At 31.7% G+C, this 13629-nt stretch overlaps 1 protein-coding gene across 1 annotated transcript in view; it reads right to left on the bottom strand.

The window, feature by feature from the left end:
• Positions 1-1455: 1455 nt before the first annotated feature.
• Positions 1456-13629, bottom strand: part of LOC102808771 (zinc transporter ZIP13-like) — a 52096-nt gene continuing 39922 nt past the window's right edge. Inside the window, exons 6-9 of the mRNA XM_085504258.1 lie at positions 6264-6314; positions 5679-5811; positions 4163-4262; positions 1456-3823 (exon numbers count right to left, since the gene is read on the bottom strand). Of these exons, the coding sequence (XP_085360384.1) occupies positions 3748-3823; positions 4163-4262; positions 5679-5811; positions 6264-6314 (360 nt within the window). The 3' untranslated portion in view covers positions 1456-3747. The remainder of the gene's footprint in view (positions 3824-4162; positions 4263-5678; positions 5812-6263; positions 6315-13629) is intronic.

Below are 13629 nucleotides of genomic sequence, written 5' to 3'. Positions count from 1 at the left end.
AAGGGCAAAAGAATGACAAAGAAATATTCAAACTAAACCCCAACCAATATACTGTTTAATACATTAAAATTGTTTTAGTCCTACTTTATCATTCAGGCAGCCGGCTTTAGTAAGCTTCCCTAAATTGTGGGGTCTACTCTAGAGGCACCAGGTCCATGAAGAGTCACCCGAGTTCTGCCTTTTTGTGTCTAAAAATTTCAGCCATCAGAGCTTTCTCACTTTGGGAGAACGTGCTACTCTGCCTAAAGAGTACAGATTTTCTGGTAGGTGATGTAGTAAACTAGTAGGGTTGTTCAAACCTGTTTGTTTACTTAATCATACCTACCAGAAAATTCCATGGATCCCGCCCACCTCCCCACAAGCTTCTGAGGAACCAGTTGTCTGACTTCATCAAGAATGAAACATATGGATGGCAGCAACTAACCTTTTTTTCTTTAGATACACAGCAAGAGTAAATCAAAGAAAGCTTAGAAAAAACTTGTGTGTTCAGAGAATTGAAAGCATATTAAAAATCAATTCAAAATTTAAGATTACATTCAAATGAGAAGCTTGGCAACTAATATTTGTTTGCTAATTTAGATGCACAACTGAACATGAAAACAATGCGATTCAGTTTATTCTATTAGTTTATAATAAATAATCAATATGCAAGTTTTTCAACATTATTAAAAATTACCCCTGAGCATTGACGAACCAAATTACAATAAAATTGTTTATTATGCAAGTTAGTATGCTCAAATTTCAACCCAAAACAGATCTTCAGCATTGTTTCCAAGCATTTATATACACGGTACCAAGTATTACTAAAATTAAATAACAAAGCTAGTCAATCCTTTCCCAGCAATAATTGTTTTTTGAGATATAACTTTAGGTAGAAAAATTTACATTTATTATTATACAAATTAAGCAATTATTATGCATAGATTTCCACCCAAAACGAATCAGTTATGTGTATTGTTCAGGGGCACATGTACCAAGTTTTATTATAAAAAAGCGGGTATAATTCTTAAAAAGAATCAATATAAAAGCGAGATGTAAATTATTATTCAAATTAGGTAATTATAATGGATGTATATGAACCAACAACTACCGGTAATTAGACCATCACATTGCCTTAGAGTTGTATTCATGTACTAAGTTTCATTGAAATGTGATTAGAATTTTGGATATCAGTGGAAAAGCTGAAAAACTATTAATTATTGTGCAAATCTGTTAATTAATAAGCAGACTTCAACCAAAAACTAACCAGGTTTGCTCATTGTCCCAGAGCATCCATGAACTAAGTTTCATTGAGATCTTACCGACAATTACCGAGATTCCCATAATGGTGGAACAGACATACGTACATACATACATACATACAACTGTACATGCATACCAGTACAGACAGACAGGGTGATCAGAAAGACTTGCATTGTGTACCTCGCACACTGGAGCGAAATAAAAAACAGATCACAAAGTTTTAATATCTTTTTAGTTCAAAAACATTGTGTAAATAAAGTATTTGTTATTGGGTACAGGTATTGTAAACAAATCAATTCAATGCATTCATTTCTACGAGTATACATATAATGTCGCACTTATGAAAGCCATTATTGTACATAAACAAGAAATTATAACATGTTCTATAAGATTGTTTGCACAAATTCAAACACTTATTTTATTTGAAAATTTTACACATGATTGATAAAATACAACCAAAATATTCTAAAGGAACAAATATAGTAATTCACACATTTGACATGAATGCATTTAATTTACTGTAATTATATATACTTTCACACAAATTAATAAAACAATCCATTAACTTTCTGAGTAATATTTCTACAGAACTTGGGAGAAAAAAAATTAACAAAGATTTGAGATATGAAAACAGAGTGCAGAAAATTAATCAGACACAAGTGGAAGACTTCAGACACCTCAGTCTAGCGCCCCCACAGTTGACATTGAGTATACTACTCAGATTGAGGCTCCTAGACATATATATACTGCAATCCAATAGCATGTAAAATTTATAGCTATTTCTTCTGTAAGAGAACATTTATCTTGCAATAATCAGAAAAGGTTTGAGAAAATATATAGTTTTATAAAAATTACTAAATCTGCTATTAATAGAGAACAAAATAGACTTTTTCTTTATAAATATATACATAATGCAGAAGATTGCACTCATGAAACCAATTACTTCTACCTAATTATATACCACTGAATACTATATATTAAAATTTAGGTTTTAATTATTGTTCTTAAAATTTGATATTAAATTCAGCAAATATTTATAAGATGAGGGGTGTGTAACTGTTTTGATGATATGTAATGTAAATACATAGACAGGCAAAATACAAAACTATCGTAATCTATGTATATGTTAATGCAAAGACATTGGAAAATCTTTTCTAGTGACTTTGGTTAACGCAAGTCTGCGAGAGAAATAGTTATTTTGGGCTGTGTTTTTTTTTTCTGGTGCCCTTATTTGCGAAATATTTATTACGGTGCTGATGTGTGTTTTTAAATACAGTGGTAATCTTGTTCATTTCTATTTATGCAAACATACAACACAGTAATATTGACTTGTAATATGTTTGCTCATATCACTGTACATAATGTAACTCACTCTAATCTTCTAAATTCTTATTTCAGACCAATTTGTCAAAGGATGCTCTGTTTTGGCTCAAAACTGATAAAAACATCAGAAGTTTAAATGCATCTTTATTGTGAAGACAAGATAAAATGATCAGAGATCTCACCATCATCTATTACTGTAGAATACTTTAATTTCACTCAGAATTTATCATAGCTGTCATTTTTTTAATCTAGTGCATATGTTTATGTCTTTATACAATGTTCAGAAATTTGTGAAAATTAAAATTAAAGTAACCTACAGTAAAATAAAAGTTTTAAATCATGAGAATTTTTTCCCATCAATTTTTTATTTGAAAGTAAATCATCATAACACTAACTTTGCATCTGGTTTAGAAAAAAAAATTACACTAACACAATTTTTATAATGTAATATTAAATTGAAGATTATCTAATCCAAATAACTTCTAATTACTGGTGGAAAATATTATGCATTTATATGATAATCTGCACAAAATGGAAAAAATAGTAATGAATTTTGACAAAAAGTGAATACTGCAGGAGAAATATTCACTGGGTTTAATTTCAAATGAATTCAGCATTGCAGAGATATTCACTAGCTTTTATATTCATTTGTGAAACAAATAATACATTCTATGGTTAACCTTTTCACCACCAAACTTTCTCGCAAAATTGTTCTGTACTTTTTTTTTCTTATACTCCAATTTTAGAGCCAACAAACAAAATTTGAGTAAATTTCCAGTTTTTATTCTGAAATGTGGCTATTTTTGTCCTAATCTATAAACAGGACTATTTTGTGAATTTGTGATCTAAAGAGGAACCTGGTGGTGAAAACGTTAAGGTTGCAAAGTTACTGGGTTTCAATTTCTCGTTTTACCCTTCCATGAAACAAGCAAAAATAACACTCAGCAAATAAGCATATACAGTAGTTGGAAATTTGTGATTCAAAAAATCTGCATTAAAACATCATTTTTTTCAACGACAACAATTATTTATTTGATTACTATTTGTACTCAAAAGACATTGTAAATATTCCTTTACTTCCTAGCAATGTATTAACATATGAGGATGTAATCTGTTGGGTTGTGGCAAGAGGTGCTGTCCTCTGATCTTTTCTCTTGATCATCTTTAGCAACTGGTCTATATTCAGTCAACAACCAGAGTCACTAGTCCCATCACAGCAACACCACAACACAGACAAACAACTTGCTTAAATGATTCACTGTGAAGAATAAACGATGATTAATGATAGTGATTTACAGTGTACCTTCTAAAAAAGTCTGGTACTAGACAAAAATTTGAATGGAAGTAATTTTCTCAGTGTTCTGTGTCAAAAATTTTGAAATATGGAAACAATTATATGGCATTATTATATGCGATAAGTGACAAGTTGGTTTCTATGACAGAAAAATGTCATATATCCTAACTCATTTAAAACACCTGTGTGAAGAAACTGTAATAAAGTCAGCCATTGAAAAGAGCATAAATACACTGAGATAATATTACCATGAGATCTCACACAGAAACTTATTAATAAAAGCAACATCTAACGTAAACTTACACTGGGTTCTGTTCTTTGAGTAGATCTGGCACCACGGTAACCATGGCAATGTAAATGAATCCCCCTGATGTAAATGGTAGAACCCAGACTGTGCTGTCACCTGAAAAATGGAAATTACTCATACTTAGTAATAGTCAATACAACTGTACTCATCTCTTTCACTGTTTTCAGCTTAAGAGTAACAACTCTGCTGACTTAGGGGATATAATATACAAGTAATTAGTAGTTGAAAACCTACACGCTTCTGTCCATGAATGGAATAGGATGGATGGATGAATAAATGAATGAATGTCAGGATAAATAAACTGAATGCAGTTATTTTTATAAAATGACAATTTTGTTGAAATTATTTGGAATTTAAAATAGACCTTGTAATCTACATGTTTAGTAACTGTTGTAACATGGACTTTTAAAAAAATTGATATATATTATTATAAATATGTATATGGCATAATTTATTCATCTTTTTGAAAATGTCATCACAATCAATACATTGTTGCTATACAGCAGTCTATGCATTAATTGATTAGAGCACCCAATTCTAAATTGGTTTCTATGTTGAATATTATCACTGGGTCGCATTTGAACAGGAAGTGTACATATAACGTTATGACATCACAAGACATTTTCAGATAAATAAAGCTGAAATGTTTATTAAAGTGACATAAAAATTTAAAAAACAAAACAAAATAAACATAAATCTTTGAAGAAAGTGAATAATTCATATTATGACATTTTTTTCATGCTCTCAATAATATAAATTTGTTGAGAAACAAATTAAGAGATCTGACTTCTATGAATACAGGATCATTCAAGTACCACTTATTTTGACACATATCTGTCATTTACATAAACCTCATATGCTACTAATATAGCAAATTTAGTACTACCATATGGCAATGGCAAATACAAAAGATATATGCACTACTGCCACTTGACACCTCAATATTAAAATATTCCGATGGAATATATAAAAAATAATAATGAAACATATGATAATAAACCCACAGGGAAGTCAAAATAATAAGCCACGACATGCTGGACTCTCAAATTTTGAAAGTACAATGAAACAAAAGAAGATCAACAATGTTCTGATAACTTCCTGTAACAAGATCAGACGTGTTATGTTTTATGTCGAACAAAACAAACTATATGTCAATCTTGTTAATAATGAAGTCTACTCTCAGCACAACAAAAGCATTTTTTCTCATCCCTATAAATATTTATATGAATTTCAATAGTTGTTGAAATAGACCATCCGAACAATAAACATAGTGCACAACGACGTGATTTGAAAATGTTCCAATGTTATTCAATCAGGCAATAGAAAAACTTCTTGTGTCAGTTTTTATTTTGAAATTCATAAATATTTATAAAGATTAAGGGAATGCCTTTGATTCGCAGAGAATATTTCAATATAGAATATATCAAACAATAAGCAGTAAGATACAATATTTTTCACAACATGCATTTAATGACAGGACACTTAGCCTTGATGAAAGAAAAACAATCTAACCTGCGCCTTTGGCTGACTCTGCTAATAAAGTAATTGTGGCTCCAACCAATCCACCAGCAGCAGTCATCACTTGTGCCTTTGCTGCATCCTTTCTGTTGAAGCCGGACCTCAGGAGAATGGCAAAATCTCCAATCTATTTATAATAAAGAATTACACGAAAAACAAAAGTAAGGCATATGCTGAAAAAGTGACAATTTTGTAGCCCGATCTACCCACCCCACACACCAAATATTTTTTTTTTTAATTTTCTAAAAATTTAATATTGACTGAATAATTAAATTAAATTGACATTGTCAATTATATTTATTTCAGATCTTAATTAATCAAACATTTGAAATTTTTAATCAGAGAAAATTTTATGATTTTATGTATCATTTCCCAATATAGTGTGCATCACAATCATTTACAGTTCCTACTGTGCGACTATTTTTCACAAAATGGCGTGCCTCACATTTCACATCACATTTCATTTTCTTGTGTAGCCGTTTCTAAAAAAATGTATCAGTAAGATTTGGTCATCTTTATGTAGTTATATGTAAACAAAAAAATGTTCAAAATCATATCTATTATCAATTTAAAATTCACCTCATGAGGGATTTCGTGCAACATTATGGCAGCCGTTGTGAGTATGCCCATCTGAAAGACATTAAAAAGAATGAAATGTTAATGATAAATATCACAATAAATTTTTATATTTATTTGTACCGGTACATTCTGTTTGTTGTATAGTGAAATCTTTCGATGTTGAGCGTACATGTAAACGTTAAATAACAAGCCATGCATGGCACAGTCCCCATTAGTTATCAAATTTGAGATATATAGTTATCTTTATAGTAATATAGCTGGAATATAACCATGACAGGAATATGATTTTTTTAACATTAAAATGATTGACATTTGTATCAGATCCTCAAACAAGTACTTGTACATATTGAGAGATATCAGCCATTTTGAATACATGTATGTATATATATATTATATATTATATGTATAACGAATATATAAAATTTGAATATAATCAGTCAAAGTATTTAAGAGATATGACTCTAGAAGCCCAATCATTAAAACAAAATGGCCGCCAGTCAGCTATTTTGAATCGAATCTGAAAATAAAATGACATGCATCAGGAACCTGTAATGTCTAACGTGTCAGACATATGGGTCTGGAAACCCATTCATTAAAACAAAATGGCCGCCAGACAGCCATTTTGAATCTGATCTGAAAAATAAAATGACGTGCATCAGGAACCCGTAATGTCTAATGTATGTACCAATTTTGAACGAAATCCATCCATAAATGCCAGAAATGCTTGATATTTGATGATTTTTAGTACAAAAATGACAACCATTCAGCCATTTTGAATAGGATCGTCAAACTAATATATCTATGACATGATGTATAATGAATATTTAACATTTGAACATAATCAGTCAAAACAATATATTGGAGATATGGCACGGAAACCACATTGATTAATACAAAATGGCCGCCAGTCGGCCATTTTGAATGTTATCTGAAAAACAAAATTATTTGCATCAAGGTCCCATAATGTCTAATGTATATACCAAGTTTGAGCAAAATCCATCTGTAAACAGCCGAGAAATGGTTGCTTTTTATGATTTTTTAGCACAAAAATGGCCACCTGTCGCATACGACTTGTTTACCACTTCCGTGTGACTGAGAATGTTCTAGAACCGTACTGTGTCTGGGTGGAATTTTTAGAAGTTGGTTGAATAGGTAATAGGACACTGTAGAAGGCAATAGAAGGTAATGGAACATTCTAGAAATTTGTAGTAAGTTCCAGACTCATTATGTATGCTGATGTAATGGTCTATTTATAGACAGTGTGGGTATATATAGGGGAGTTGTTCAGCACTGAGATCAGATCGGAGATCTCGTTGAATTGTATTGGAGTTTAAGTATCTAGTTATTGGAGTAGTGGAGTTTTACCGCGTTATTGTACTTAATGTTTGCAGAGTATAATAATACCAGTACCAGTTGAAACCTCATCTGTTGGCTCCGTGTTCGTATTTTATCATCTCCGCCAGGGAAGTCTTTCTGTTACTGTTGCCATTTTGGTATTTGAACCATCACACCTGTACTATACCAATTACGGTAATATTACATTGCGTGTGACACCGCCATTCGGCCATCTTGAATCAGATCGTAAAACAAAATGATGTTCATCAAGGTCCTATAATGTCCAACGCATATACAAGGTTTGAACAAAATCCATCTGTAAACAACCGGGAAATGCTCGATTTTGATGATTTTTAGCACAAAAATGGCCGCCATTCGGCCATCTTGAATCAGATCATGAAACAAATTGACCTGCATATGTATGATATCATGTAAGATGTATGTGTGAAGTTTGATTGTGATTGGTCCAGGCATTTCTAAGATACAGGTCCGAACCTGTATCTTAGAAATGCCTGGACCAATCACAATCAGCACGCACGCACAGACGCACACACATAAGTCCCCGTTTTCGAACTGCGTCCAAACGGGGACTAAAAAACATATACATCTGATGGTGTTAACAAAATAATTATCCAGTTTGTAAAGACCTGTATAGGCATGTAAACACTCTGTGCACTGTCTTTTTCCTGTCAACATGTCTTTGGTGCAACAATTTGCATGTTTAAACACATTTTTTACAATTTCTTTATTAATTTTGAACTAAATGCTTTATGAATATTTAAAATAAAAAAATATGGAAATAATTAAATTGGTTCATTTTGTGATTCAGTCATTATCTTGAAAAGTTGCGAAACATTTACGCCTTGCACGTTTCAACACTTCTTTACTTTGCAGTAATAATGAATAAAACATCGGAAATCTTTTTTAACATGCGTATGTATTTTCATTCCCTGCAGTAAATACATAAATTTTCACTCTTTTTACAGCAAGTCATGCTTCAAGTAATTGTTCATAAGTCTGGTGTAACTCACTTCTGCTAATTCATCGTTGCCATGGCAGTTAATAGTAACGCCATAGCAACACTCTGGATGTGTGACATTAAACTTTCATAATTGAACTACATCACAATGTGGTAATGTACAAAGGTGACTCCACAAATACCAACATAAGAAGATTAATGTATTGGAAAGTTTAACCTGACAGTGTATTATAATTCTTGGTTTCCCATCAAATTTTGCTTGGTTTAAATTTCGCTGATTTACCATTTCTGGCATATTCAGAGGGTTTTAAATTCATGGTTTTATCATTTAGATAATGTGTTCTATGCTAAATTTTACATATTCACTGGGTTTTCATTTAGCGCATTTTCCAGTCAACATAAAAGGCAAAATTAAAACCCAGTGAATAATTAACCCCTTTATAGTACATATAAACATATAAACTTCTAGATTGTCAAGAAACAAATTAATTAATCCCACAACAGAGCTGATAATTCAATAAAATACAACAAACCACTATCAAATTTTAGAGAAATCAACCAACATTTCATTCAGAAGACTTATGCTAGAAGATCTATTATTTTTTTAAATAATATATATAGTCCATGGTAACATTTATACTCACTTTATATTAACAATTGCAAGTTGTTATGAACAAAGCCTGCATATTGCCAGCTTGGGAGTTATTTTATGTTCAAACTATACTGTAGTTTACATTATACGACTGTAGTTATTATTACTAATATCCCCTATAAAATACACATACACCAAAAATTGCATCTAATGTAACCTGGATCATCCAAAAAATACATTAGTTACTAAAATAGCAAATACAATTATATGCCTCTAATTCAACCCATGCATCACATTTAAATCAAATAATTAATTTTACTAACTATGAATTGATATTCGCAGAAAGGATCTTTAATTAGGACCATGCATAAGTACCAGGATGTATGACCTTTAGGGCATGTCATGTATAAGTACCGAGATGTGTGACTTTTAGGGCCATGTCATGTATAAGTACCAGGATGTGTGACCTTTAGGGCCTTGTCATGCATAAGTACCAGGATGTGTGACCTTTAGGGCCTTGTCATGCATAAGTACCAGGATGTGTGACCTTTAGGGCCTTGTCATGCATAAGTACTAGGTTGTGTGACCTTTAGGGCATGTCATGTATAAGTACCGAGATGTGTGACTTTTAGGGCCATGTCATGTATAAGTACCAGGATGTGTGACCTTTAGGGCCTTGTCATGCATAAGTACCAGGATGTGTGACCTTTAGGGCCTTGTCATGCATAAGTACCAGGTTGTGTGACCTTTAGGGCCTTGTCATACATAAGTACCAGGATGTGTGACCTTTAGGGCCTTGTCATGCATAAGTACCAGGATGTGTGACCTTTAGGGCCTTGTCATGCATAAGTACCAGGTTGTGTGACCTTTAGGGCCTTGTCATACATAAGTACCAGGATGTGTGACCTTTATGGGTCATTCACATCTACCGACAACTACTTGTCAATTACTTGTCTATACATTCAATTTTAATATGACATACACAAAACCGAAAGATTAAAAAAAAGATGCACTCGTGCAGGTATTTATACATTTACTAGTCTGAGAGTTTCTATAAAAGCCGACATGTCCGCCTACACCCAGCTTGTGATATATCTTCAATAATCTCAAATGTCAGCCATTATTTTGAATTGCCACTTTTTTTTATATACATGGTTTTCTTTTCATTGAACATAGTAATCATGTCTATAACCTAGATACAATGTCAGGAAACAAATTGCTACTTTGGTATTTAATGTCAAAAAATGAGTAAAACAAACCCATCAATCATTCGTGTTCATTCCAACTGCATAGATATACTATACATTATTTGGTGCCATAAAAACTAGATAGAAGCAATAGTATACAATCTTAATAACTCATATTTGAGTTTACATCATGCATCATCTAGTGTTAAAAGACAGTGCAGATTTTTTTTTTCTGGGATGTGATGTTATTGTAAATTTGTCTACTTATGCAGAATTGCAGAACAATCGTCTAGTGGTAATTTACGTCTTCCTACGACCAATCTACAGTAACTATTTCTCAGCATAACCTGAAATTTGCTTCTGTGAAACACTGGAAGTTCACAATTAAAAAATCCTGCATTTAAATAGCATCAAAATTAAAGGAGTTTATTCTTTCAAACTAATTCATTTATATTTCTGATAATATGTGTATGTATTTTAACTGATTTTTTTATTTTTTATCATTTCACAGTATATTGTTAATATTGTTTACATATTTGATATTACCTGCCTTGATACATATTTCTTTAATAGACCACCACCTCATTGAAATCATTTATTTTATCAAGTCACGGTCACAGACTAGACTAGCTCCTCAGAGCTATTTATGTGACCAACCAGAAAATTTGCTACGTACATTTGCTTTTCTATAAATAATATCACTTGAATAATGTGATATTATATTGTACAATTTCATTTATATTATCTGGTGAAAATAAACAAAATACAAATTACCCCCCCCCCCCCCATAATTTCTAATGGCCTACTCCTAACAGAAAATAGAAATGCGTGTTTTTAACAGCCATTTTTTCAATGTCAAGGTTTAGTTACACCTAGAAAGTTCCAAGTTAGACTCTTGAGAAATAAAAACAGATTTTACCTTTTATAGTTATTTTTCAATTCCAGGAAATCGTTTAATTCTAATTTGACTGTTCTGGTTATCAATTATCAAACATATATATGTGAGTTTTATGTAGTAAACTGGATACTGGAAGGCAGGCAATTAAACTACAGCAAATACCTAGGCAATATTCATTGATAATCTGTCTTTACTATAATCGGGACTAGTCACAAAATATTGATAATCTGGTCAGCATTATGGGGCCCTGACAGTCTTCAAATGAAACCTGTAGACACTGGCAATGGATATTGAGAATGTTCAATATTTTTGATACTGAAAAATTGAGTGTTGAATATACATGTAGCAGAAATACAAGTAACAGCATATGACCTAAACGATATCCAAAATGATAGTCATCAACAGGAAATTACAATTCAAAACAAACAACTGACAAACAATCAACAAGTACACTACAGTCCCACAATATCACAAGAATCACAAGAACAAAGATCAAACCAACCACATAAACAAGCAGCCTCTCAGCTGAGATACTGTAAAATGACTAATTTTAACTGGGTTAAAATTTCGCTGATTTACCATTTCAGGCATATTCAGTGGGTTTTAAATTCATGGTATTATCATTTTATATAATAGATAATGGGTTTTAATTGAGCGCATATTCCAGTCAGCGAAATAAACAAAATTAAAACCCAGTGAATAACTAACCCCTTTACAGTAGCTCCGCTGTTAGCATTGCACATTGTAGTTTTCAAGAAGAAGTAAAAAAATGTAAAAAGTTGACACTGACGACATCGGACGATGCCAGACAATCAATCATATAATAAGCTCTGCTCAACAAAGTCGACAGCAGAGCTAAATATAGCACAGTACACAGCCACAAGTACATACAAGTCCACCTGGTTATCAAGTACATGTATGTACATATCAAATATTAAAACCATTGGGCTAGTTGTTTCTAAGAAGTATAGTCAATAATATAATTTTTTAGCAAAATGAAAAATATTTGCTTAAATATAGATAATTAAAGACATAATCATGAAATGATGAATCTGATACAGGTAGCACCTCGTAAATATAAAAATAATAGGGTTGGTAGTATTCAAAAATTAGTCGAAAATGCAACAACAGACGACCATCTATATTCAATGACAGCAGAGTTTAATAAAAAATTGTTAAATGTTGCGTCAAAATGCTGGCGGCAAATAATGTCATTCAAAGGTTAATACAGCTACTTGGCAGGCAATCAAAGCTTAACAAATGTTAAATATAGATATATTTTTTTTAATAATTTAAGCTTAAATCTGTAATGTGTTATCCCACTATATCTTCTATGTGCTAAAATACCCCTGAGTCACTCTGACAGTGACAGTTGTTCAAAAGGATTGCTTTGATAACATGCAGCTACATGCAATGCACAAGTTTTTTTGCTTGATTATAATTACTGTCTGATCAGAAATTAACCTAAATGAACAACAAGCAGCCTATCGGCTGAGATAGCTCCGCTGTTAGCAATGCACATTTCAATTAAAGAACTGAAGACATCATTAGAAAATGAACAATATGTATAGTATCAAAGCAATCGGACTTACAGTTTTTAACAAGAAGTCGAAAATATCACTTTCTACCAAAAATGACCAAAATATTCACCAAAATCAGAGAATTGAAGATATCATCACGAAATGAACAAATCTGAGAAAGGTCTACATGTAGTATCTATATAGTAATATCAAAGCAATTGAACTTTTGGTTTTTAACAAGTTGAAAATATCACTTTTTACCAAAAATTACAAAAATATTCACCAAAATTAGAGAATTGAAGATACCATCACAAAATGAACAAATCTGAGAGAGGTCCACATGTAGTACCTATATATGTAATATCAAAGCAATCAGACTATTGGTTTTTTACAAGAAGTCGAAAATATCACTTTTTACCAAAAATGACAAAAATATTCACCAAAATTATAGAATCGAAGATACCATCACGAAATGAACAAATCTGAGAAAGGTCTACATGTAGTATCTAAATATGTAATATCAAAGCAATTGAACTATTGGTTTTTTACAAGAAGTCGAAAATATCACTTTTTACCAAAAATTACAAAAATATTCACCAAAATTAGAGAATTGAAGATATCATCACGAAATGAACAAATCTGAGAAAGGTCCACATGTAGTACCTATATATGTAATATCAAAGCAATTGCACTTGCAGTTTTTAACAAGAAGTCGAAAATATCACTTTTTACCAAAAATGACAAAAATATTCACCAAAATTAGAGAATTGAAGATACCAACATGAAATGAACAAACTTAAGAGAGGTCTACCCAAGGTACATATACACCAAGTATCAAAGCATTCAGGCTTGTAG

The sequence above is a fragment of the Saccoglossus kowalevskii genome, chromosome 10 (assembly GCF_978046115.1).
Source record: "Saccoglossus kowalevskii chromosome 10, keSacKowa6.1, whole genome shotgun sequence".
Lineage (NCBI taxonomy): Eukaryota > Metazoa > Hemichordata > Enteropneusta > Harrimaniidae > Saccoglossus > Saccoglossus kowalevskii.
This window is presented reverse-complemented; position numbering and strand designations above follow the sequence as displayed.